The 26,349-nt window shown below is 40.4% G+C and overlaps 5 protein-coding genes across 20 annotated transcripts in view; 3 read left to right on the forward strand and 2 right to left on the reverse strand.

Annotated features, from left to right (window-relative positions):
- Positions 1 to 2,398: 2,398 nt before the first annotated feature.
- uri1 (URI1 prefoldin like chaperone) lies at positions 2,399 to 10,043 on the reverse strand. Of its 3 annotated transcripts, none has more exons than XM_046037364.1 (11): positions 9,658 to 10,043; positions 8,811 to 8,845; positions 6,650 to 6,728; positions 6,209 to 6,344; positions 4,918 to 5,009; positions 4,770 to 4,833; positions 4,452 to 4,647; positions 4,128 to 4,356; positions 3,873 to 4,009; positions 3,491 to 3,731; positions 2,399 to 3,099 (listed from the first exon to the last, which is right to left on the reverse strand). In XM_046037364.1, the coding sequence occupies exons 1-11, from the start codon at positions 9,727 to 9,729 to the stop codon at positions 2,911 to 2,913; spliced, it is 1,470 nt and encodes a 489-aa protein (XP_045893320.1). In that variant the 5' UTR covers positions 9,730 to 10,043; the 3' UTR covers positions 2,399 to 2,910. The 3 variants fall into 3 exon arrangements, with proteins under 3 accessions (XP_045893320.1, XP_045893322.1, XP_045893321.1); XM_046037366.1 differs by lacking the exon at positions 9,658 to 10,043 and adding an exon at positions 9,365 to 9,595; XM_046037365.1 differs by lacking the exon at positions 9,658 to 10,043 and adding an exon at positions 8,971 to 9,290.
- On the forward strand, positions 9,417 to 14,146 carry zgc:112052 (protein C19orf12 homolog). Of its 2 annotated transcripts, none has more exons than XM_046037369.1 (3): positions 9,417 to 10,095; positions 12,965 to 13,125; positions 13,323 to 14,146. In XM_046037369.1, the coding sequence occupies exons 2-3, from the start codon at positions 12,966 to 12,968 to the stop codon at positions 13,586 to 13,588; spliced, it is 426 nt and encodes a 141-aa protein (XP_045893325.1). In that variant the 5' UTR covers positions 9,417 to 10,095; position 12,965; the 3' UTR covers positions 13,589 to 14,146. The 2 variants fall into 2 exon arrangements, with proteins under 2 accessions (XP_045893325.1, XP_045893324.1); XM_046037368.1 differs by lacking the exon at positions 9,417 to 10,095 and adding an exon at positions 12,409 to 12,564 and having other exon boundaries at positions 13,323 to 14,145.
- A 697-nt stretch (positions 14,147 to 14,843) lies between these two features.
- On the reverse strand, positions 14,844 to 16,465 carry LOC123961736 (cytochrome b-c1 complex subunit Rieske, mitochondrial-like). Its single transcript, XM_046037367.1, has 2 exons — positions 16,267 to 16,465; positions 14,844 to 15,570 (listed from the first exon to the last, which is right to left on the reverse strand). Exons 1-2 carry the CDS (start codon positions 16,376 to 16,378, stop codon positions 14,963 to 14,965), a joined length of 720 nt encoding a protein of 239 aa, XP_045893323.1. The 5' UTR covers positions 16,379 to 16,465; the 3' UTR covers positions 14,844 to 14,962.
- A 283-nt stretch (positions 16,466 to 16,748) lies between these two features.
- Positions 16,749 to 21,576, forward strand: rxylt1 (ribitol xylosyltransferase 1). Its single transcript, XM_046036503.1, has 6 exons — positions 16,749 to 16,956; positions 17,095 to 17,280; positions 18,654 to 18,756; positions 18,874 to 19,188; positions 19,327 to 19,497; positions 20,572 to 21,576. The coding sequence occupies exons 1-6, from the start codon at positions 16,809 to 16,811 to the stop codon at positions 20,972 to 20,974; spliced, it is 1,326 nt and encodes a 441-aa protein (XP_045892459.1). The 5' UTR covers positions 16,749 to 16,808; the 3' UTR covers positions 20,975 to 21,576.
- A 562-nt stretch (positions 21,577 to 22,138) lies between these two features.
- srgap1a (SLIT-ROBO Rho GTPase activating protein 1a) overlaps positions 22,139 to 26,349 on the forward strand; it is a 96,500-nt gene continuing 92,289 nt past the window's right edge. For 7 of the 13 annotated variants that reach the window (XR_006822695.1, XR_006822696.1, XM_046036493.1 and 4 more), the window contains exon 1: positions 22,140 to 22,855. Coding sequence is in view for 9 of the 13 variants with exons in the window: in XM_046036493.1 (XP_045892449.1) it covers positions 22,792 to 22,855 (64 nt within the window). In the remaining 4 variants the exon portion in view is untranslated. Of the gene's footprint in view, positions 22,856 to 26,349 lie in introns of all 13 variants that reach the window. The other 6 variants (XR_006822697.1, XM_046036496.1, XM_046036502.1 and 3 more) reach the window with 3 other exon arrangements.

A 26,349-nucleotide genomic window follows, 5' to 3' on the forward strand; every position in this document is an offset into this window, starting at 1 on the left:
TTGCTGTAGTTTACATACAAAATATACAAAAATCAAAGTGATATTTATCTGAGGTGAAGAATTACTCAGAATTACTTTGAGGATGGAAACAGCAGTGCAAGGATCAAAGTGTCATGAAGCTGCAGAGCTGTGACATCGCTGTGGATCACCTGAACACTTGTTTCTCTCCTGTGATTTTCGACTGAGGTGCATTTGCAGAAACACAAAAAAACAGTTCCTCTTATAGGTACTGTGAGTCTATACGATGTAGTTACAAGACACTTTGTGGCTGGATCTTTTAATATTTAATCCATTTCTCTGACATTAGGAGCTAAGTGCAACGCTTCCTCTCCCCCTCTCAGGCCCGAGCACCTGTCTGGAAAACAATACCTGCTGGAATCCTTCATCAACTCTTAAAATCCCTCTTAATCCCTGAAATGGAGATCTCAAGTGTGTTCCAGAACATTACATCGTTACTATGCTAGATTTCTTTTTGCAATGTAGTTCTACTGTGTTCCAGCATATACCTTCACAGCTTAACCTACATAAATCCATTGATCCGTGTCTCACCAACACAACTCTAGCATGTTAAGCATTGCCTAATCTGTCTCATGCTACCTGGATTTTCATTTTGGAGAAATAATCCTGATGAGGGGGAGGGGGTGGGGGTGGGGGGGCAGAGTCACCTCAGGACCTGTTTAAAAGCTTCTTATCAGAGACCTGCACTCCCACCATTTCACTAAAAGGGGAGTGATAGCCTTTCAACTCACAAGCTGCAGCTTTAATTAAAGCTGCTTGTGGGGGAGATGAAGTACAGTGGTGTGTATGAGTTGCCCCGCTAAAAATCTAAATTACATCAAACAATGCAGCTCAGTCTAGAGTTCACTATTGACGAAAAAAAAATGTCTTCCTCTGGTTCTAAACATATTAATCTGGGCAGGAAATGATTATTCTGGTAAGCAACTCCAAATATTCACAGGTCATACCACACTCTCAGCAGCCAGGAAAACATAACCATAAACTATAAAAATTAATAAATTAAAACCACCAAAGTCAACTTTGAGGAAAAATCTTCCTTAACAACGAATTAGTGTTTTACATGTGCTTATTTGTAATTACAACTGGAGTATTTGAATTTCTGCAACTTCTACTCCACTACATTTCAGAGTAAAATATTCTCCACTACATTTACATGACAGAGCTTTAGTTTTTATTCTTTCCTCCCCTATTAATCATCTCACGAGCCCTCAGACTTATCTTGTGACCCTTTGGAGGGGGCCGACCCACTGTAAAGTGATACTTACTTATATATTGATGCATATGTGTTAACAATATAACAATGTAATATATATTAATATATCAATCATTAATAATCAGTCATTTTACCTTTGATACCTAAATTTGAAGTACATTTTGCTGCTAATACTTAATTACTGAAGTATTACATTGTAATTACATGTTGTTGTACTGGCACTGCTACTTAAGTAAAGGATCTTAATACTTCTTCCATCATTGCTCTTGACATTTTTCCAATATTCAAAATCTTGTTATGTTCAAACCGTACACCACTTGTTGCTCCATCGTATACAACTAATAGGCCTGGCGTAGTGTTTTGTCTGTTGGAGTTCAGTGTCCTGCAAGAAAAATCTTCTCTCTTCCTTGCAACTTTAATGCAGAAGGGATACCATGTTTTTACTAAATTGAGTGCCACTCCTCTTGCTTGTAGGTGAAACCATACCATGCCACAATATACTCATTATCATGTTTGCCTGTAGTTTTTTTAAGTGTTGCTGCACTGCCGCCTGAGATCTCAAATTTGTATTTTATTATTTATATCCTATGCTTTTCCTGAGTTCACTGACTGCATCAATTAACTGCAGACTTCAATATCTAAATCTCCTTCTTCTTGTCGTCAGCAGTTCAATTTTCTATTGGGCCTATGCTAGATTTGATTTGTTGTCAGAGTGATGGGCTTGGAACTTTCCTCTCTCTCTCTCTCTCTCATGAAGGCTGCCATTTGATTGTACTTTTACAAACTGGAAATAGCATTTTGTGTTCAGTTTGCCTTACAGCTTTGATGAAATGTTATTGCTCGCATATAAAGTTTGGTGGCAGAGATTGTGCTTTACTTAGGTCTTCAAATTTTAATGCACAACAGGAAAATTTACAAGGAGTAACAATAATTCATAAAAAGCCCATATTAACTCAGTCAGGATCTGGTAATAGCTGTTTAGAGATCCAAACAATTTACACTAGGTATCAGGAGCAAAAATGTGTTACTATTACACACCATTACTATGCAGTGTAACAATCGTTTGAGAAAATCTTTCCAAAATGTTTCTGCTTAAGACATTCAGTTACAGAGCATAAATAAACGTGAAAATATTTTCTTTAAAAAGGAAGAAAGCGGAAACAAGACTTGTAGCCAAAATCGTTTATTTTCCTTTCAGTTTCCATCAATATTCTTTTTTTGTCTTTACATAAAGCTTGTCACAAAGGAATACATACATTCATTAGGCAGATCAAGAGAAGGTAAAATGAGAGCTAGCAGGCCCCTGATTCTGTTTAATGATCAACAACAAGGTAACTCGTCCTAAGTGGCTTACCTAAATCAGCAGAAAAGCAGATGACAAGTAAACATATGACAGACAATCCGTTTAAACAAACCCCCTACTAGAGGAGCAGATAGAAAAAGATCCCGCGTTTACCAGTGTTTAGAGCTTGTTAAAAAGCAGTGTTACACATACGGCTTATTTGTTAACGTTGCTACTGTGCTTTTTCCTACTCAACACTCTCAATGACAGAAACCCTTTATGGTTAGAAGTGAAAGACACATGAAAGAAAGGAGAGGGTGGTTTGTCTAGTTCATCAGTCGAAGAAAGAAAAAAAACAAACAAAGTTATGGAAATATGGATATTTGCTCATCAAAAGTCAGTTCTGCTGCAGCCTGGCAGCTTTAAATTTCGACACTCTTTTCGGGGCTTGCTGGGGCAGGGCGCCGTCAGGCACCACCTCCTCCTGTTTCCTCTCCAGTATAGTCGGCAGAGCTGGTGGAGTGATGGTCAGATGGGGGACAGCTGAAGGCATCGGGTCCTTTTCTACTACTGTACCTGAAAATGCCTGGAGGGGAGAGAAAGAGGAGCAGAGAGAAAAGAAACAGGTGTCAAACTGGTATTTCATGACTGATCACTTTCATCTCACTGAAACTGGGCATAGGGGAAAGGTTTAGGGAACCAAAAGAGGTTGTACAGTTTCCATGCTGTGTTTTCCTGTTCAGATTGCCTCTTGTGACTAACATTTAATGATTGTTTTGACCACATGCAGCTTCCACTTAAACTTAAAGAGGCTTCGGTGGGAGTTTTGATATGTTCTCATTATGGGATCAGAGGCTCAAAGGTGTCATTTTCATAAACCGTTTCATAACATAGGTATATTAGAGATTCCTTCACACTGTAATTGAGATTAAATACTATACAGTGAGAAGTAAAACCAGAGCTGACATGTTGTTTACCTCAAATCGGCTGGCGGGGTGCAGTGGGACCACTGTGGGACTGTCCTCCTCCGTGATGCCGTCACTGGTGTCGCTGTGCGTTGCCTCGTCGTGGCTGAAGCTGCGGCCAATCATCCGCCGCTCTTCGAAGTCGGCCGCGCTGCTTTCGCTCGTGTCGCTGCACACACTGTTCTCTCGGCTGCGTGACTTCAGGATGGACTTTCTGGGGATGAGTTCCCCGTTCTTCACATCCACAAACAACCTGAAAACACAACAACAACAAAACAAAAAACAGACTAGCTTCACTAATCAGAGGAGAGGAACCTGTAAACCCAACTCATACCTGTAAATCTGTCCTAAATTTAGTCTCCAATTCAATAAATTTGGTTTACTGTGTTTTTACCTATAAATGTCCGCTGGCGTTGTGATTTTGTGAAGTTCGTGATGGGAGTGTCCGTTCTTCTTTTTCCTCTTCTGCTCCTTCTGCTCTTTCCTTTCACTGAACTTCAGTGTGGTGTTTTTTCCTGTGTTTATCCTCACCTAAAGCAAAAGACAGAGACAGGGTAAAGAGGAAGTCGCTGAAACAGAATTAAACTGAAGAATTGGCAAAAAATAAAATAAAAAAAATCACTTTACACATAACATTTATCACACTGACCTTCTTGGGTTCGACCGTGTGAGAGAAAAAGATGGTAGGCAAACAGCTGCCTTCCTCGTCGTCTTCTTCCTCTCGGTCTACGCTGAGTGGTGCTTTGCTGTGAGACACGGAGGTCCAGCTGGGCTTCAGACTTGGCCCATTTACCGGAGGCGCAGCATCTCCTTCCTTCTCCTCTTCTGAGGATAAGGATGATGTGTCCTCACCATTCATGTCTGCATTATCAGACAATCTGGAGAGAAACATTTCCGAGAGACGTTCACATTTTTACAAATGTGCAATATAAAATAAGGCTACTAAGAAAACACCCTGAGCGCGTTCATCTACCTTTCCTGCTCATCTTGTAGCTCCTCCAGTTTCTCGAGTTCATCCAATCGAGCCCACAAGTCCTCCTCTGTCACGACGCCTTTTCGGCTCCCTCCATCTCTGCCCTCTCCTTCAGTCTCCTCATCCTCCTCTTTTAGATCCAACATGCCATCTGACTTAGGCTTAGAGTTTGGTTTGTGAGCTATTCTTTGCTTTCCTGTTAAAGCCGATGTGAGGTTTGGTGCACAATTAATCAGCTGGTTAAAATACTTTCTTTGTTTTCTCATAAGCCAAGATGTACCAATAAAATGAGGGCTGGGGAAAGGCTGATGAAGATACCTTTGCTGACAACAGCATCATTGTTTCCGACATCTTCTCTAATGTCAACGTAGTCCCTTTTACTCTAAAGAAGAAAAAAGGTCAATACATCTGTCCCCATTTATGTCTTACACAATATCTTATGGCGACTTGTAGTAATGCAACATACAGCCGAGATGGTTTCCAAATCCTTCGCAAAGCCAACTCTGGCTTCAAAGTTTTTCATCGTCTTCGACAGATCATCTATTTCATTCTTCACATCTGCAGAAAAAACGGTACATCACCATCAAAATGTGCATTCAGATAGCTGGAGGGAGACTGACAAAACACAATGTGCAAAAAACTGGCTGCAGGCTGATTTAAATAAAACATTGAATATAACAATGACAGCCACCTGCTAAAGAGTTAAAAATCCTGAACAACTTGGGGGGAGAAAAATTGAAAAATGATGACACAAACAGTTCATAATATCTTCTGCCCTGAATACTACTCCGGATCATTAAATCTTGACAACAATTAAGCCCTTTTACTAATAGCAGCAGAGGGCCCTTGTTTCCATGGCGATTGGGAGCCCCTCCAGTCAGTGCATCAACTGGAAGTGAGGAAAGGTCAAACACAGAAGGCCTGACAACTCAGCCACTGTCTGACACATTTCAGCTAGCTATGTTTGTATTACAGCACTTAGCTCTGTAATAGCGGGGTGGGCAGTGTCAGGAGATGGGGGGAGGGTGGTGGTGGCTGCGGATGGGCTGTGGCATCACATTTCTGCTTCACTAAACACTCTAATAATGTTCACATCAAAGATCGTTACTTGGACCCATTTGACTTAATATGAGATTTTCAGGCCTAGAATGAGCAGTGGGGAAACACAGGCAACGTGCATAACCCGTATTAGAACTAGCACAAAACTCTTTTCTTTCTTCAAAGATTTCTTGCACTCGATCAAACAATAATGTTGCATTTACAGGACTTGATTTGACCGCAGGAGAGAACAAAAGCATAAAAATGCTATCACAAGATTTATAACAGACGCAGTGACAACGGCGAACCTGTAACGTGTGAATGCAAAAGCGAATAAGTGCTGCAAATGTGCCTTGCAGCTTCAAACCCTTTAACCACATGTGAAATTAAAGTACCCTGGGTAAGTCAAAAATCATGCATTTGCCAAGATTTCAGTACAGTTTTTAGAAGCAGCATTACAGTTCACTAAACATATCCCTAAAATACTCCACAAGTATCTCGAAAGTTTCTCCCAGCATTTTATGGTAAATAACGGCTCAGCTAAAAGTAAGTTTGTCTCTGTTTGTGATTCTTCAGTGTTCAGCCAAGCTGTCAAGACCTAATGCAGCAACACCCTCTGCTGGATAAAGGAGGGCAGTGTTGATTCATTTCATTAAAATGAGACCAATTTAGTCTTTTTAAGAGAAGACAACTAACAGTCTTTTCTAAAACACACTCACATTTCATCCTGTGGTCGACAACTTTCTGGGCCTGCTTGGCAGAGCACTTGGCGAACCAGTTGTCACCGAGCAACGCTGTGACCTCGTTGGTGTGCACCAGCTTCCCAGGCATGAAGGCCAAAGGGCCAAACGGCACCTGTATATAGCACAGCGGATGGAAAGAGAGCAGAACAAAAGAGAAACCGTTGACACAAAGCAGGTGGCAGAATGTGGACATGAGAGTAGGAGAAAAGAAGAAATAAAACTTTCACTGACAGTAGTAAATATATATACCGTACATATATAGAGCCAGCTTCCGCAAAGTTAAGAATATCACGCACTGGTTAAAGGTAAATTTGCCATTTGCAACAAGAATTCATCTTAAAACTAACCCACAGTGCACACGCTCTGTGACTGTGTGTGTGCTCTTTCCTGTGTATTTTAAATAGGGTTAACACTCACCATGATGTCATATGAGAGTTGATCTGGAAGAGTTTCAAGGCGATCATTCAGGGCTTCATAGTCACCTAACACTTTCTTCCTGCAAAAGCATGGATTTACGACAATATTAGGCCAACAACTACTGAAATAAATGTTGTTCTCATGTGAAGCCACGACTCTCCTCTGAAGCCATTGTTGTCCAAATTGATTTGTTTGGTTTATTTGTGGATGTTATACACAACAATGGGAAGCGAGCGTAGAGTAATAGAATAATGAGGAAGTGCCTGTTTCCCTGTCAGGGGAAAAATGGAGATGGAGGGGGGTGGTACAGATGACTTTATCTCTTAGACTTTCCTCACTGCCTATAGTTATGGAATAGTCTATTGTTTCCTCGTCAGCTCAAACCTCTGGGACTAAAACTTTAATACAACTTATCATGAATTCAAGTAGTTTTTAGTAAAAAAGGAAAACAGTCCCTTAACACCAAACTGTTTTTTGGAGACTGTTTACATGACGTTACCTAATTAACCAAAACTACACCAGTACGAAGAAGAGAATTGTGCAATGGATACAGCATTTTCAGATAGCTGACTTAAAGTGGTTGCATATGCTTGACATAAGCATAAAAGAGTGCACAGCTCAACTTTGTACATTTTTTGCACTTGTTTCAGTGACCTGGTTTGTCCAAATGTGCTATACCTGTCTGGCCTCACAACGCTCAAAGTCACAAACAATTCTATGGTGGTTTGTTTCTCTTTTTTTTTTTTCTACTTAAAAGCCACCACTTATGTTCCCTGTATAAAGGGGCTTATGAGTCCTCTGATTGGATTAAAGGTGGGCAGAACTGAGTTGGGAATTACTTGAGGTCACAGGACTCAATGTAACAATAAGAATGATCAAAGTGTAATTTGTCCAACAAAACTAACAGGAGCGATATCAGGCACAGACTGCACACTCACACGCAGTTTTCACACGCTCCTCGGATGGTTGCATTTCCCGAGTTGGGAAGTCGTTCTTCCGACTTTGGTGTCATGAGACGCAATGTGACAACAGCATGGACATTTTTGTATATGGTCTGGGTGTTGCTATCCAAGCATGCTGCAACAGTCTGAAGCGGCATGATTGTTTTTTTCTTCCTACTTATCTCTGAAGAAGGAATTTATTGTTCTTTAAGTAACAGGCATTTGCCCTTCATTCTTATACTGATGGTAGCTCACTGCCTGCAATCAGTAAAAATGAAAATCTAGAGAAAATAATAAAATTACTAATGACTGAATTCCATTTATCTGCTTTGGTTTCGGAGTCATTGAAATTTGCATGCTGGCTTAATGTCATGGCTTACTAACAGTAACACCTAAATATAACAGAGCCTTTGTTAATGGTATTATTAACACCTGTTCTTTTCCTACTGTGTCGAAAGATCTGTTGGTACACTGAGTTTGATCATGCAACTCCCCACCATAGCTCCTGCCCAACTTGAATCTGACCAGAGGTCGAATGGAGTGGAATACAACTTCATTGTCCACAAAAAGGTGGGAAATTGTCTTTGGCCCATCCAACATTTCACTAGACAATCAGACATAATAACTGAAAGCCACTGTGTTAGCGTTGGCTGACAACTGAAAATGCTCTTTCTTGCAACTGTTTGGGAGGCAGGAATAAACAAGCTAATTACTGTGTGCTTGAAACAAATGCCTCTGATTGGCTAGGGAGTATCTAATTTGTTGATTTTGACCAGAGCCACCACTCTGAACAGAATCATGCTTGATTAAATGTGGAAGCTAAACTCGAGGTTATTATTATAAATAAAATATGCAGCTCTTACATAGCGCTATTACCAATTGAGTCAAAACTTCACACAAACTTCACTGATAGAAGTGAGACTGGATAATGACAGTAGCACTATTTCTAGTGAAATATAAATTAATTTAATTTCCAAATTGGTTGTATTCGTAGAATTGCATCACTTGGAGACAAGCAAGTAGAGAGCCATAAAATCCATATTGGCTGTGACCTATGGAGAGTTGTGTAGAATTGGACTTGCCTTTAACACTAAGAATAATATTGAGCTTTTGAATGACCTTTCACAGATGTATGCTTTTCATAGTGTACCCAAAAGCAAGCAAAAACAACAAAAGAAGGCTATCATCACTATTCAACTGTTGAAATAGTTTGTGCTTACCAGTGCTGGATCCGACTTTCACAGTCTTCCACCACCTGTTTCAGGACAAATTATTTCAATATGAATCACATTGAAAATCTATGTAATTTAGGCCTACACAGTCTTGTGTAGCGGATTTAATGGCGTGAAAACAAACAGGAAAAACAAACAGCCATAATACCCAACAAGACCAAGGAAGCAGAAGAGGAAGACATGGGGGTGCAAAGTTTGTTGCAGTCTTCATGAAGTCCCCCACACACAATGAGAAACACTGGCGTACTTTCAATAACAAATAATCTGAAAACTGAACGGAAAGAGGATGTGCTAGAGGAACAAAGCCTAGTCTGATTACATTGTCAACTTTCTCAGCTTAATCCTTGTAACGTTAATCAAATGCAAAAGTGAAAGCTCGTATTGCTGTGTTCCTGACTGAATGTCTGCGCGAGTGGGTTTGGCGTTGACTTTTTTTTGCTAGCTAATTGACTAACGTTAGCTGATCCGTCAATTAATAAAAATGTAAAGTAGCACATACTAGCAGAACACGCAGTGCAGAAGTGCAAAGAAACGACACACACCTCAAGGCAACATTTGCTTTACAAGAACTTGAACACGCGAGCGGCTGCAGGGGAGGAAGCTTCTCGAAAGCGGACAGTCAAAACAACTTAGCAATGTCGCGTAATAAGTTTGTACAAATAGTGTGAGCTCAAACGTATATATTTAATGTAAAAAGCACTTCAGCAGATCCACTCGTGGTTAGAAAACACCCTTGCTGGTCCACCGCGTGGCCAGTAGCTGGCTGTGGTTTGGCTAACGTTAGACGTCAGTTACTAGCCCCAGCAACGTTTTTCATGTCAGCTGCTTAAATTACCTTCTTGTGCTCTTCTCGGAGCCTGGCAACTCCACCGAGATGGTCTATATTCATTTTAACCTTTTCAGCCATTATCAACCCACGTGCACAACAGTAAAATGTGTTGTTTTGTGACCCCAAAACAAAGCTCAGGGGTTGTTGTGAGTCCTAAAGAAGTGTTTATGGATGCAGCAGCAGCTACTCCTGAGAGCCGTTCTGCTCGTATTCATCAATGGGGCGGTGATAGTTATCCTCACTCTCGATAGTGATCTCATCTCACACTCTCATTTCAAGATTTCTGCATGATTTCCAAAAATATCCACGGTGTTAATATTCCCAAGATGAGAAAATATTCCACGACGTTCTCGCTGCGACTACGTGCACCTCGGTCCGACGTCAAGACACCAGCAATTACAACGGAACTTCTGGTTATGATTTTCAAATTAAAAGACCTCATTGGTAAGTCGCTTTTTTAGCATCAGTATTATTTTCATTGTAGTAAAACGAACATAAACTAAAGAAAACACCTAGTGATATAACACGTGTCATTTAATTGGTAAATTAACAAAAAATACCACATTTTAGAACTACTTTACAAGTAAAACATCTGCATTCTTGGGGGCCCCGGGACATTAATGGGTCCTACCAACCCCGTTCCTCCCTCTCTCTGTGCAGTGTGTACAGATACAGTATGCGAACAGTGTTTTTATACTATATTTTGACACAGGGTCCCTCTTCAAGCCAGAATATCACGATCAGGTAATGAAGCAGGGCCCACCATAAGCCCCTTTTCAAAATTACATATAAGTAAAATTCCACAAAGCAAGTGCCACAACGTGAGCTTGGGACATTTGTGGTCCCTACGAGTCTATGAACTGTGGGCAGTTGCCAGCTTTACCAGATTCGCAATCAACTAGGCCTACTTGAGTAAAGGTAGCCTACTCAAGCATTTTCAGTAAAACGTACTAATAATGTCAAAAGTAAAAATACACATCATGCAGAATGGTCGGTGTTAAATAATGTCTGTTTTATTATGTTTACTATTGTTTTGCAGCATTCAATTCTTATTATTCATGCCTTAAATGCTGCATGGGCAACATTTAAATTTGGTAAAAGTGGAGTTCATTTTAAGTCATCAATATACTTTAATTTACAATAATGTATTGTGTTTTGTAAAGTGATCACAGTTTTATGTGTGTAAATTGTTAATATGCAGCATAACCAATACAACTGTCAACAGCAGCACAGTTACGCCCTACTTACACGTCCCAATTCATATTTTTATTTTGAAGATAAAAACATTGTAGTTTCCGTTTTTCAGCCACATGAAGCCAACTTGAAGCAGCTGTGCCTCTGTGTCTCCCGGTGTACTCTGGGTAAATGTGGACAATTGCACGAATGTAAACAGTCGACAAAATCCTGCTGCACCGACCAACGCGGTGCTACAGTAACAAGCGCGACCATTTCCAGAGATGTAGGCCTTTCTATTAGAAAAGTGGCAGTGAGTTCCCTCCTCCACATGTCATGGTGATTCCTGCAGCTGCACAAACATCGTAGTTACAGAAAATATTTAAACACACATATGTAGATATAATAGCCCGCAAAGCTTTTAGTAGAGATGAATGAGCCCAGACATGGTAGTTGTTATGAACAAGTTTGGTTTCAGAAAATTCATCCACCCATGGTTCCAGCCCCCTTCTTGTTAGACGCTCATTGGCTGTTTTTGTTGCATTTACATACTATCGGAGATATCAGTACTACCAGTTATAATAGTAAAGGAAAAATATGCACTGTGAAACGAGATTCAAAAATCCTTTAAAAACAAATAATCCATAATTAGCGGTCCAAGACCAAGGGGGCGCAAAAAAAAAAACACATGTCCACCATCAGGTGGCGGTATAATCAAGGTAGACTATGTGCGTTTTAGTGAGGCGAAATGTACTGTATATTTCTAAAGGCTGTTATGTTTGGTATGGTAGCCAGAGGTGCCTCAATTTATCCATTCATCTGAAAAGGCAAAACTATACACCTTTAAAATATGTTAATTTGAAAAAGGAATAATTTAAGGGGTATGCGATTTCCCCCACACATTACACATTCATTTAATATATTTGATGTAAGTATGTTTCGATCATCAATTTAATGTGTTGTTAATGTGTATAAGGCAAACCCCAATTAAACTATTATTAATGGATTAAGATATGCTATATACACTATATGTACAAAAGTACTTGGATACTCCTGTCCCAATACTTTTTGGAGGGGCATATTTGTTATGGTGTATTTTTTGCTAAGGGAAATCTTTATGCTACAGCAGAAAAAAGTTCTTCAGTTTGTGTTTGGCCTTTTCCTGTTTCAATAATAAGATGTCCCCGTGCACAAAGCCAGCTCCATAAAGAAATTTTTTTCCCAGTTTGGTGTGGAAGAACTTGACTCACAGAGCCCTGACCTCAACCCTATCCAACACCTTTGGGATGTACTAGAACGGAGACGGTGAGCCAGACCCTCTCGTCCAACATCAGTGTCTGACCTCACAAATGCTCTTCTGGATGAATGGGCAAAAATCCCACAAACAAATCCAAAATCTCCTTCCCAGAAGAGTAGAAGCTCTTATAGCTGCAGAGGTGGGACCAACTCCATATCAATGCCTACGAATATAGAACGGGACGCTATAAAATCAATGTACTTTTGTCCATGTAGTGTATGTATACACATAATCGTTGTTTTGTTGAACAAGCTGGGAAATTCGGGATTGGTCGGATGTCCCTGAATGCAGCAATGTTGTTGCTCCCATCAAGCATTGCGGTCAGAATCATACAAGCTCAGAAATCAAGCGTAACCGGCTGATGCTGAGAATAACTTGGAATCATAGTAACATTACAAGAATCAGCCCAACACAACTTGATGAGGATTTCGTTAGGCAGCAAGGTATGTTAATAACGTGTCCTGTGGTCACAGCGAGCTCTATGGATGCCACCCTGTAACGTTAGCCTAATGTTATGCCTTATGATGCTGTCTGATGTAATCAGGATTATTATTACTAACTTATCTCACTGGTATCTGTGGATAATGAACGTTACATTAGAATACGAGTGCCACGATATTCAGCAAATGCAGGGCCATGTTTAGTAAAGTGTCTTTTGAGACTGTGTCTGATGTAAATTGTTCATTTGGGAATAGTTAATACCAACAAATACTGAAGTATTTTAGCTGACTGGCTATTTCCCTGATTTGTTATTATTCTAAAATATGCTTATTGTTAGATTGCTACATAGCTTAGAGTTCACATTTCTGTCATGTCTCCTAAAATGACACATCTGATCCACAGTATGTGTCATCGGGTTAATGATGTCATGAAGCTGTGTTGTGAGTTATCTGCCAATCAGCAGATCCAGACCACAGTGAAAGGCTCAGGGAAGGGAGCAGCAGCAGCTGGGGGACTGGCCTTTGCTGGAGGATTGGTCGGGGGTCCCCTTGGTATTGCAGTTGGTAAGTGGAAACAGTTTCTCTAACCTGTAGAAAAAAATGTACAACCACCTCTACTCGTTTGTCACTACTGGTATACTGAAACACACCTCGTATATAATATATTCACAGAGTTAAAAGCTTTATTGCAAACAAATATTAGTTGAACTGATCAATACTGTTGCTAAATTTCACAAGTTTGAAACCCTTTTCCCCTGCAGGCGGTGCAGTTGGAGGCCTTCTGGGCTGCTGGCTGACCAGCGGACAATTCAAACCCCTGCCTCAGATCATAATGGAGCTCACTCCTCAGCAGCAGCAGAAGCTTTATGAGGATCTCATGGCCATCCTGGGAGAAATTCAGTGGACAGATTTGGCCCAGCTGACTGCTCTAGTAATGGGCAACGCTACTCTGAAGCAGCAGCTTACGGGTGCCCTTCTCGGGTATATCACCAAGGAGCTCCAGGCAGAGGTGCACTATGTGGATTAGTGTTTGCGGATAATCTGACTCAGGGCCCCACATGCTCAGGAAGATGGAGTCCTTAACAAGAATGGGAACAGTTTTTATGAAACTGGAGAGACTCAAAATGGCACTGACACCATCACAGTCCTGGTAACCTCTGGTTAATATGAGGTTAGCACATTATTGTGAATTTAAACAGCTATAACTGGATTAATTTATTTAATTTTTATTATGGGAAGTGCATTTATCAGTTGATGGAATTATTTATTCATTTAGCCTTTAATGGCACTTACAATCACTGCGTCAAAAGTTACTCTGAATTAAAGTCTGACTGAGTGGTTTAGCTACAACAAAGTAGTTTTCAATATTATTTAAATATTTACATACAAAGAATTATGCTCTAAATAAGAAGCAACTGTACAGTGTGGAATATTTTGATTTGATGTGAATTTATCAATTTTGCATCTGTGTACGGTATATTGTATTGCTATCACTGAGTCAATTCAAACTCTTCATTGCTTTAAATGATTTTTCATCAATAAAAACAAATGTTTGTTTCACTGGTTCATACAGTTTTACATAGTACACTTTGTTCCATGGGATTAAATTACACCGTAAAACAGTTGTGCTTTATGTTACTTGGCACTGTTGAGACGCTCCTTGCTGCTGCCATTACTCGTATAAAATTGTCAACTTATCTGATCTCTAGACTTCCTTCCAGTCTTTTGACACACTGACACATTCCTGAATCAGATTACATCTCGCATCATGGGTCAGCTCAACTTTATGTAACCATAGAACAAGCTGCAACTGCCCTCTAAACAAAAAGGTAGAAAAACAAAAAGTCACTGTCTAATGTTAAAAAAGTAATCCTTGCTTTTGCAATTAGTGAGACTATAGGTCCTCTTAAGTACAAAGTAGAACTCAAGCTAGTGACACAAATGTCATTTTTCCAAAGCCCAAATTAAGCCTTTATGTAAAATTGTGTTTCATTAACCTTTTGCGGTTGTGGATTCATTTTGCATTTTTGGTTCCACCTTTCATATAGTGTTTCTATGCATTTTCTGCCCTCAAATTTTGTCTGTTTTATTTTGCTTCCCTTTCCACTTTGTAACTTTTTGTTTTACATAATGTTATTTGCAAAATAGCAAATGTTCAAAGTAGTGTGGAATGACATCTATTAAGTACTCTGAATCCCAGTGGAAATTTGCAGTGAATCAAAGAAGAGCTAAATGATGCAGAACAATCATTTTGAGAGTGAAGAGGTGCAATGACTAAATCATACAGTTGGAAATGTGTCTTTATTAGTAGATATACATATTTTATGTCACCCGCTACTCTCACACAGAGCCATCTAAAAATACATATTACAGAGAGGAACTGAGACAGAGTCCCTCGTATTTATCCCACAATGACAATGTCATCGTGGAATTCATAGTAGGGAACCTCCAGGTTAAGAGGAGCAGGTCCCTTTCTTATTCTTCCTGAAGCATCATAGTGGGAGCCATGGCAAGGACAGTAGTAGCCTCCATATTCTCCGGCGTTTGCAATGGGCACACAACCCAGATGGGTGCAAACACCAAGGACGATGACCCAGTTGGGGTCAATGACTCTGTCCTTGTCATGCTGGGGATCACGGAGCTCCCCCAAATTCACAGACGCCTCTGTGGCGATTTCCTTCTCTGTGCGGTGACGGACAAACAGGGGCTTTCCTCTCCACTTGAAGGTCATGTTTTTGCCTTCAGGGATGTCAGCGAGCTTGATCTCAATCTTAGATAAGGCCAGGACATCTGCTGATGCACTCATTGAGGAGACAAACTGGCTGACCACTGTCTTGGCTGCGTAGACGCCAACCACAGAGCTTGCACCTGTGACAAGGTAAGAGAACACCCTTCTTGCCTCACTGCTCTCCTGGGAGGACTTGTTGGGGTCGGTGACCTCGGGGCGGCGGTAGTCTGTAAAGTCAGGAATCTTAATATCTGTGTGGGCAAGACGGATTCCTGCAGGAGCTGTGAATTAGACACATGATGCATTTTTAAAGACAAAATAAGCAGATGGGCTAATTTTATTATAAGCTATAAATATCTTACAAAAACATTTAAAAATAATGCTTGCCTGTCATTGTCATTATTATTCAGTATTTCAATCACCACATTTCTTCCTTAAAATGTTAATTAATAGTAGTTTTAATAATGATCAAAAATGCACACTAAATGATTTTTGGTGCATTCATGTGACCGTGGAAATTGGATAAGTTTACTTTTAGCACGCGAGACACAGTTCAGTCAATCATCATAGGAACTCTTTGAGTGTTGTCTTCTACTCTATAACCAGCAATACAACGTATTCTTTTACCTAAATGAGCATTTCACCTGTATTAGCATGTCAGCACAAACCTGTTTTAACCAGGATTACATTCATCTCACTAGTCTATATTTGGTCAACCTGTTCTTATTGATGACCCTGTCAGGTCAGGTCACAGATTTCAGTGACATCCACATTAGCTAACGTTACTTCCTGCTACAGCAAGTTGTTGTTGTTGACATCAAAACAAAGATACATCACATTTAGACGTTGTCTAATATAGAAATATTAACTAATCAGTACGATGTCCATATGTTAAGTTGTATCGTTACATCACGCATCTCAATACCACTACCAGCTCTGGCCAACGTTACTAGCCACACGCCCGTCTTCGGCCTTACCAGCAGCAGGCAGCAACTCCTTAACTCCGGGGAACGCCAGGCTTTTAACTGTGTGTTTTGTTGCCTGCAAGTACGGGGAAAGAACCCCGGGACGAGCGGCTATGGACATCATTTTGCCCAAAGTAGTACACCCCGCAACTGCGGACACGACACGACCTTGCCTTTACAAATGTTGAGTGCACCTTTCTAATCTGTATTAGCAGCCACCCACTCTGCCTTTACAACGTTCCGCATTACTTGAGGTGTGACCGAAGTGCCCCTTTCGTTTTTTCTAATATATCTCGTTATTTTATAACTCTAAAGTTATTCATTAATACTGCAATTAAATATTATATATTCAGTGTTGACATATGGAGATTTGTTGATCCAAAATGGTAGAAACCATACTAAGAATAAAATAACGGCGAATTTGGTACAGGCATTTATCGAAGTCAGCTGTGTCCAAGGGTCCTCGTGATGTAAACAAGGGTCCTCTCACAAAAAATGGAGACTAGCTAACAATACACAATGGTAACATCAGAGAAAAAAGAAAGAAAAGAAACATGAAAATACCAAAAAGAAAACTATTTCTTCTAATTATTTTTGCATATGTGGCATTTTCCCTCTACGCTGCATACAATGTCTTCTTCAGCACTAAAGTAATCTCTCGCGTTCACAGGGTGGTGAAGAAAGAGACGGGAGCAATCTCGGGTAACTTCACTTAGCACAGCCGTTGTCTAGCCCCTACATACAATTTTTATAAATTGACATCTAGAAACCAATTTCTTTCTTATGCTAAATAAACAAAATGCATACCCCGTGAGATGAATGAAATTGTGTGTTCTGTAGGTGGTGTCAGAGATGGCGGTGCTGCTCCATTTTTAGCAGATGACTGGAATCCGTGGGAGGATGAACAGGTGGAGTACAACTCTGCTCTGAACAAAAAGAGGGAGGCCTTCAAACAGCATCTGAGTCGAATTGACAAGAACAAACCGAAAAGATACAGGGTCCAGATCTGGGGGAAAGCTGCCATAGGTAAGTCATGTTCTTACATGAGATGTAATTAATCTGTCACAGCCTGCAGAGAAGGTCTGCGTTGTGGTTTGGGCGTGAAATTGCAATAATTGTAATACTTTACAGTGGAAAGTCTCCATCTGCATGTGCACATTTACTAGTACTGAAGCTGAGGTGCAAGAAATGCAGGAACTGGGCAATACAACAAAAGAAATGGACAGTGCAGTCGGAGTTTCATGTATAAAAACTACGAATACAACTATATAATAAAAATATATAATGTAAACGCTTTAAATAACTACAGAGTATTTGAGCGATGAAAAACAGCAAGCAAAACTGGTTGAGGAAAAAATGCTGTGGCGCATTCTGGCAGCTCTGGTCATATGTTAGTAGGAGTTGCAGCGTGGCTGTCATTGTTAAACCTCATACAACTTACCACCAAAATACTTTTTTAAAATTCAGATATATATGGAGAAGTTGGATAATTAAACACAATGTATAAATGTAATACATTAATTAATAATAATTAAAAGGATGTATTAAATATAATCGAGAATCTGGATGTTATTACGGTTTGCAGTGTAATTGCAGAGGGAAGGAAGATACTTTGCTGATGAAGGGGAACGGTGAACCAATAGATGAGGAAGGAGAATAGATTGGAAATTGTATTTTACATTTGCTTAAACAGTAAAATTGATCTTTGAAATTAAAACATAATAATAATGTAATCAATCTTAAGCGATCTTAAGAAATCTTGAGTGTCTTAATGTCCAGAATCAAGATTTTTCTAAAAGTCAAGTCCAAAAGTAAAGTAGATACACAAGTTGATTAATCGTATTGGTGTTGCACAGAGTGTAAAGAAAGCCAACCAAAAGAAGAGCAAATGTGAGAAGAACAAACACCAAATTAAACTGCATCTCAGACATATTTTTCATTATCTCTGTAATTGATCTAATTTGTAGCAAAATCACAAATTATTCTCTTTCTTCCATTAGAGAGAGGGATACAACTTTGACAGTCCCTGTAAGAAAATGACATTATTCTGTTTACCATTTGGAAAAATAAATAAGGCTTCAAATGTTAAGATTGTTAGTCATAAACAATAATGATAAGCCTTTTCTTGAGTTTTCCCCCTCCCCTTGCTGTGATGTAAATGTTTTACATGCTTCCAAATTTATTAAGTTATTTATTAAGTTAAAGTGAGGCCCAATTAAGTTCAGTAACTGTGTATACTGTATACTCCTGATGTGCACATACAGATGTAGATACAAACTACATAAAGCTGATTTATGCCCTGCTGCAGAAGCCTCGCAATGGTACAATGTAATGCCATTGCACGCATTGATATTTTAACTATAGTAGCAAATTGCATTGAACCCCTCTTTTGTCCTCAGGGCTCTACCTTTGGGAACATATTTTAGAAGGACCCCTCAACCCTACTGACAAGGTAGCACAATGGAGAGAGGGAGAGCTGCAGTCAGGAAAGATTGACTTCAGGTAACAAAGTTGGGACACTGAAAAACTGCCAAACGCAAGCATATAGCGTGCTTTTGGGACAAATTGGCTTGTTCTCCCTCCCTCCCTCCCTTCCGTTTCTTGCCTCTCCATCCTCAGTTTCTACACAGGTCCTGCTGTGGTCCAGGGTCACGTCCCTCTGGAAATGAACAGCCTGGTTCTGGTTCTGAATGGCCGCGAGCAGCAGAAGGTCTCTTACTCCACACGGTGGCTGGAGCATGTCCAAGCTCTGGTACAGTCCCACACGGTGTCACATGTGGCTGTGGTCCTGCTGGGCAATGAGCACTGCAACAACAACTGGATTGGCCCGTACTTAAAGAGAAATGGTGGCTTTGTGGAGCTGCTCTTTTTAGTGTACGACAGCCCCTGGGTCAACGACAAGGATGTCTTCCAGTGGCCTCTTGGTGTCGCCACGTATGTCATTTCTTAGTAATCCTACGTGTGTATGTGTACATCATTGGTGTTCAATATCAGTACATTAAACAATGCAGGTTGTCTTTTTAAATGAATAACATTATCTAACATGTTGCTCTGTTTTTCTTGTCTCTGCAGATACAGGCAGTTTCCTATGATCAGGCCTAATGCGCAACTGATCACTTCCAACAGGCCATACCTCTGCAATTTCCTAGGAACTGTTTACAAAAATTCCTCCAGAGAAACTCTCATGCAGGTGCTGAAACAATCTGGCCTGGATAAGGAATGCATCACCACTGCCAGGGAGAAGTAAGTCATTATTCAGTTGTAGAGCCATTGTTTAGGACTGATATGAAGGAGCAAAGCTTTTTATATTTTGTTTCTCTATTGTACTTTTTTTTAACATCGAAAATAATTTAATTATTTATGATAAAACAATTTGATTTAACGTCGTTGAGGATCTAACACTTTAAAAATACACAGTCCTCTGTCTGTCCAAAACAAGTTCAGCTTTCAAAGCTACAGTACTTCTAGTGTGAAATTCTTATGTGTTTAATATCTACTTAAAAAGCTTTAGAAAATACCCACTTGATTTGCTAAGTCAGACTGCTGAAGCCTCATATTAGCCTCAGCTGAACTTTAGAATACATTTTTGCACAGACTGAGAACTGCATTTTGTCCCCCATCACTTATATTGGAATTGTGTTAGGAAGTGATCGCTTCATGGCTCGTAGGGACAGGAGTAAGGACTCCCTTGACTAGTAACACTTTCAAAGCACATATGTACATGTGATTATTGTTTAAAGACAGACTGCAATTGCAAAAAAAAAACAAAAAAATCCTTTTTTTTTCTTGAATGATGATATTGTCAGGAACTTTGGTGTTATCAGAAGTTACATTTAGGGCTGACGGAATTTGAAAAAATATCTAATTGCGATCATTTTGACTGATATTGCAATTGTGATATGATTTACGCTACTAGGGGTAATGATCATATTTTACATAATTATTCTCATTTTAATTGAAAAACACTGAGATTAATTATGGTGTGATATTTGCAGTGATCTATACTAAACAAAGATGTTTTCTTAAGTTTCTAGAATATGATGTGTAGGCCAGGACATCTCTGCAGCACGTCAATATTAAATTTAAAATGGTATTTTGACACACATTACCTACCACATTAACAAATATTGTGCCTCCTTCAATCTGTAAATTGCATTAGGCCCTATTGTGATTTCGGCAAAATTTTGAACAATTGTTAAGCCCTAGCTACATTTATGTTTGTTTGGCCATGTAAACGTAAGATATCTATAATTAATAAATTTATTACAGCAGCTTAAAGTGTAGACTTAAGTATCCTTTCCTTCCTCCTTGCCTCAGGTGGCTCCCTCAGGAGACAGCAGACAGTCTGAGACGCTATCAGGCAGCTTTGGCCCAGAGCGAGCTCACTCTCTGCCCAGTCGGGATCAACACAGAGTGCTACCGCATCTACGAGGCCTGCTCTTATGGCTCAGTGCCAGTGGTGGAAGATATACTGACGCCTGGGACCTGTGCGGCCGGGCCCAGCTCTCCACTACGGCTGCTCAAAGCTGCAGGAGCACCCTTCATCTTCATCAGTGACTGGAAAGAACTGCCTGCCATCTTGGAGAGGGAGAGAGGGATGAGCCAGGAGCAGAGGGTGGATAGGAGGAGGAGGCTGTTGGAGTGGTACGCCAGCTTTCGTCAGCAGATGAAGGAGAGGTTTACTGAGGTCATCGAGGAGTCTTTCTTCAAAAGCAGCTGACTGCGGTGCTAAATTCACAAACCATTAAGGATACACAGGGGTAGACATTCAGTATTGATTAAATTTATTTGGTGGTTTGTAGAGAAATGTGACATACTACTGGTGTAGTGTACCTGATTATGTTCAGTGTAATGTTCCTTTGCGGGTTAAATCATTTATGTATGTAGTAAAGTTGTAAAGCTGCCATTACTAGTCAGTAAAGGGCCCATGACATTACTGTATATGTATCCTCTAAATGTTTACAGTGGTGAATGTCCAAATGATAAACTGCCTTTGCATTTAAAAGCATTTATGTTAATTTAACTGTGTTTTATATCTCTGTTTGTATGCACTTAATATTGTGATTTTTTAGAACACTAAACATTAGGTGTAGAATGAGACCATGTGTTTTTAGGTTCTGTTTGAAAATGGTACATTGAGCTATTTTATATTGTGAGCAACTTGAAAATGGATGTTGTTGCTGTGGCATGTGTTGCTTTTTTTTTCATCAAAACATTACAAAAACATTTCTTCTTTGTTATATTTATTTCAGTACAGTGCTGCATGGATGTTTTTTTAAGAAAGTGCAATCAAATAAATTGGAGTGTTGTCCTGAAGAGAAATTTGTGCTTTTACTTTCCCTGCAGGTGGCGCTGTGGACCAGTCGATTATTAGTGGATACAGTGATCTCAGTTGAAATTTAAAGACTAAAGTTAAGAGGAAAAACTTAACTTGACCTTAATTTTTGTAATATAATGGAGGGAAAGCATGGTGTTATCTTCAAAGTTTGTTTTGCTCTTAACAATAAAATATATGTATGATATATTACCTTTAGGGGCCCACAGCTATATTAGCTGTAGGAAATATGTGGGCCCTGCAGCCGTGGTCCCCTATATATACCTTTTTTTCTATCTTGTACAGCACTGTATGTCTGTATATTTTAAATAGATATCCATTGGATCTGTCTTTTGATTAAATGAGGGCAAAAGTAAAAGCCATTGTGCTTGTTATGAAATGAAAACACCTGACATATAATTGTTTTCATTACATGTATAAGGAAAACCATTACGCATAAATTGCAGAAGCCTGTAGTCACGTTGGCTGTCATACTCCGTTCCTACAGCTGACTAATACGGACAAATAGCATAAGCCTTCAGATTTGGGAGCAGGAGTGTGAGTCCACTGGTGTCCACTAGCTGCATGTGGGTGTGCAGATCCCTCCCTCTCTTTCCTGTCCTCTCCCTGCTGCCGGCTCCAGCTGCCGTGTGCTGCAGTCGGCCTGCCCTGTTTGCCTCTGAGCCTGCTGGGAGTTGGAGGGAGAACAAGCGGGGGGAAGTGTGTGTGGGTCCCAAACTGGAAAACACAACCAAAAGGCACACACGCGTACAATTCAGGACTTTAAAGCCCTCCGGACGGGTTGTTGGCACTACGTTACAGGGAGCTGTGAAAAGCCGTCACGGAGACCCTGAAAGTTGCGTGATTGTTTTTCCTTCTTCTTCTGTGGTAGCAGCACCGCTGTTGCGCCGCGCGGACTGCTCTGGTACTTGAGTGGAATCATTGGTTGGAGCAGGGTTGCGCATTGGCCCTGCTGTATATCCACCGCTTATCCAGAGGGGAGAGGAACAATGAAGAACTAAACGTTTTCTTCATTGCTCCAAGTCGGGCTTGTTGCAGGGAAACCATTTTCAAAGTGTTATTTTGTCTCGCGCCTCTTCTCTCCGTCGCGTTCATTTTCTCGTCCTGTGTGGGATGCGTCGCCTGCTGTAGGATCCCGCTTGTTGACTAACTGTTTTTGCAAGAAGTTTACAGCGAGCTTCGGACACGAGAAGAGAGGGAAAATGTCCACGCCGAGGTTCAAAAAGGATAAAGAAATCATCGCGGAGTACGAGAGTCAGGTCAAAGGTAAGAGAGGGTGAATGTTTCGCTTGGAAATGTGCTTGCTGGAGCCGCTGGGAGACTAATTGGGACCAGGCTAACCATAGTTCATCACTACCTGCACAAACCAGTGATGCGGTGTGTTAAATAAAAAAAAATAAAAAAAACGTCGGTAAAAAATGACCTGTCGGTTCTTACTGCAAGGCAAATAAGCACATGTTTCACCAAAGCATCCTGTATTCATATAACTTGGATTTCTGTTAAATAACTTTCAGGCCTGGTCCAATGTAATAGTAGACTATTTCACTATTATAAGGGAGTTAACTTAATTAGCAAAATAGAAAGCTTGGCAATTGAGTTCTGGAGGGGGCTTTTTAAGTATTTTGTTAAGTAGTTTTGCATGTGAAAGCCAATGAAAGTACTCAGGAGATTCATCATTGGCCTGAAAGAAGGGATCACTATCTTTCACAGGTAGCCTGTAGCCTATTAAGGTGCCGGTTTTGTTCAGGTTGTATGTCCAGTCAGGTTGCAACCTTTATCTGCTCAAACACATTTTACCACTACTTTGTCTGGTGTATTTTATTATCATTACCTGTTTAACAACCTGTTACCATCAAGGTTAGTCGCTGAGTATTTCTCAGTTGGTGTGAGACTTTGTAGTTATTGTTCCCACAGCATAACATCATGGTAATTTAACTGAAGGCCAGGAGGAGCACAAGCCCAGGCAACACACCTGTATTAAGATGCAGTGTCTTGCTCAGGGGCACTTAAGAAGAGCTGGTTGCTTGCGGTGAAGTCCTTTTTAATTTATTTTACTACTCTACACCCTCTCTGTTTCCTGCTTAATGTCACGAGCCTACACTCCAAACCATGAAACAGCCTTTTGCCCTGATTTACGCAGGTGATTTAGAGGTGTGCAAGGCACCACAATGATGCCACCCTAATTCACCTTGTCCCCTCTGTCTCCTTCAAGCCTCCCCATGCATGCAGAGTAGTGGTAGTTTATTCCCCAGACAGACCAGCACAGGAAAGAGGCAGTTGCTGCTCCAGGGTAACCATGGGGATTTGGCCTCAAGCCAACCAGCTCTGTTCTTCAGAGCAGTTAGCATGCTGAAATACCACCTTTTCATGTCGCCATATACAACCTTAAATCTGGAGGGGGGGGGGGGGTTCTGTCCCAAGGTTTTAGAAGGGGGGTAGAGTATGGAAGGGACCAGTACTGCTTGAGGAATTACAAGATTGCATTGAGTTGAGCTCAAGCTCATTTGCGAGGAATGTTCAGCACCCTTTCTTGTCCCTGCGGTGATGACTAAGGGCTTTCAGCCTATAATAGCGGATGATGCACAGTCATAGGGGATGCTGAACAAGAGATGACGAAGCCTCCCATTTGTCAAGCAGAACCCAGCGGGGTAATAACAACAACCTGATGCTGATAATAGCTGTTGCTTGTTAAGACCACCGTAGCTGCAGTAAATCAATGTTAAGGTGTATTGTTTTGTTGAATTCACTTCCGAGGGTAATGCACTGGGGTTTGTCGTGCATTGTAAACATTCCCGTGAGGATATTTTTTTTTTTTTTATTCGTACAGGAACATTACAGGGAATGCGTTGCTATTTGCATAAAGTACTGTACTTGTTCTGTTTGCATTGCAAATACGCTGCTGGTATTCAATTTTAGAGTTGCTTTATTTATTGTCATTGAAATGTATTTTTTGGACAAAGACATTTTGAGGATGTATGAGGATAATCATTTGTTACATTTAGGGCCTTACTTTTTCTGTCTTTATACTTGTCATGCATAATAATGACTCTTTAGTAGGTCAGACAACTCCTGCAAATGCAGACCCTGTTTTTGTTTTTATTTTAAATAATAGCTGTCAGGCTCGCAAGTTTATGAGTAGTTAGTAGTGGATGACAATGATTTCTGTCAACGTTAAGGAGGCTATTCTGTAGCAGCTCCCGATTTTTTTTTTTTTTTTTTTTTTGCAGCTGTAAAGCGTTTTGTGAGTTAATAGTTTGCAGTGATAATGAGTGGGCTCACATCTGCAGTGTAGCTGTGACAGCCAGAGGCTAACAGTGAACAGACATTGATTACTCAAGAAGTAGAACAACAAGCAGCTCAGAACAGCCGGAGCTGATGTTTGATCTTTTGGCCTGCATCCTCACTGTCTCACAGTTTAAAAAAAATGTTTTGATTCCAACAATATTTCCACAAATATCTGGCAGTTTTGCCACATCTTATGAAAGCACATTGATCTTCAGCCCAAAGCTCACTGTCCCGATTTTGACAAATAACACGTACAATGTGGTCGTCTCGTCTGCCGTCATTCAGTAATCCAGCAGTTATGCAGATGTACACCAACAATTCCCATTTTTTCTGAGAGCGTCATCTTTATATCCATGTGTTTTCAGCATTTTTCAAAGGCATGGCAGCAACAGTGTGCTGAGTGGCATTGTTATTCAAGTCAGTAGATGTGAGGTATTTAATGTAGTTTCCTATGGTGACTGTCTGAAAGCCTCCGCACAATGGCTGACACTACTGTTTTTAGGCTGGATTTGTCATTCAGATGACATTCACTTCTTAAGTACCCTGCAACAGCTTTTTACCCTTTCACAGATGAAAATGGATGTCTTTTTGGCAATTCAGGGAAATGATCCTTTTATAGAAAAAGCTCTGCAGCATGGGGATTTGATTTTTGCTAATTGCTAAATTCAGCATCTACATCAAGAGGCTTGTTTTGGAAAAACATTAAGAAGATTGGGTTAAGACAGTGGAATTTGTTTTGGCTTTATAGCACACATCGGTTACAGTCAATTTAAATAATTTTAAGCAGGCTAGACAAAGGTTGTGGGTACACTGGCAGGCGTTCTCTGTGGTCCTCTGTTCATGTGGATCGGTGGATCAGGGCATAGCAACACTGTGGTGTTTTCTCTTGGGCAAAGTGTTGTTTGTGGCCCGGGGGTCGTGACTCCGATGACAGGACCCCTTGAGCCTCTGTCAGGGGTCCTCTCCCAGATCATCATAAAAGCTACCCCCTTTGACCTGCATTCCCTGCCGTTTGAAATCAGAGCCCTGCCCCTCTGCATACTCAAAGAGAGAGGTCTGCTCCCATGTTTGTATGCACAGGGATTAAAAGCAGGAAACTGCTCTGAGGTGGTATGGTCTTGATTATCTTTCAAATTAATGGGATTTGTCTTGTGGTTAAAAGTCATTAGTTTCTTTACATCTGTAATAGTGGGAGTTAATGTTGTCCAATTGCGTGGCAGAAAATGAGCGTGTACGTGTTGGTCACTGTCCATTACACAATGGATTGTGTAATGTACAGTGTCATTTTGCTTTAAATTGGTCCTTCATGGTGAAATCAATCCAGTGTGTCACCAGGCAAGTATGGTGTACTGAAACTGCCGTCTCTTTATTTAGAAAGGTTCTTTGGGCTCATCTTACTGAAACTAAAAAAACTGAAAAAACTATGCTAGATTATGAGTACTAAAGCAAATAGTCAATACATACAGTCGCTTGCG

This window comes from Micropterus dolomieu, linkage group LG22 (genome assembly GCF_021292245.1).
Source record: "Micropterus dolomieu isolate WLL.071019.BEF.003 ecotype Adirondacks linkage group LG22, ASM2129224v1, whole genome shotgun sequence".
Taxonomy (NCBI): Eukaryota; Metazoa; Chordata; class Actinopteri; order Centrarchiformes; family Centrarchidae; genus Micropterus; species Micropterus dolomieu.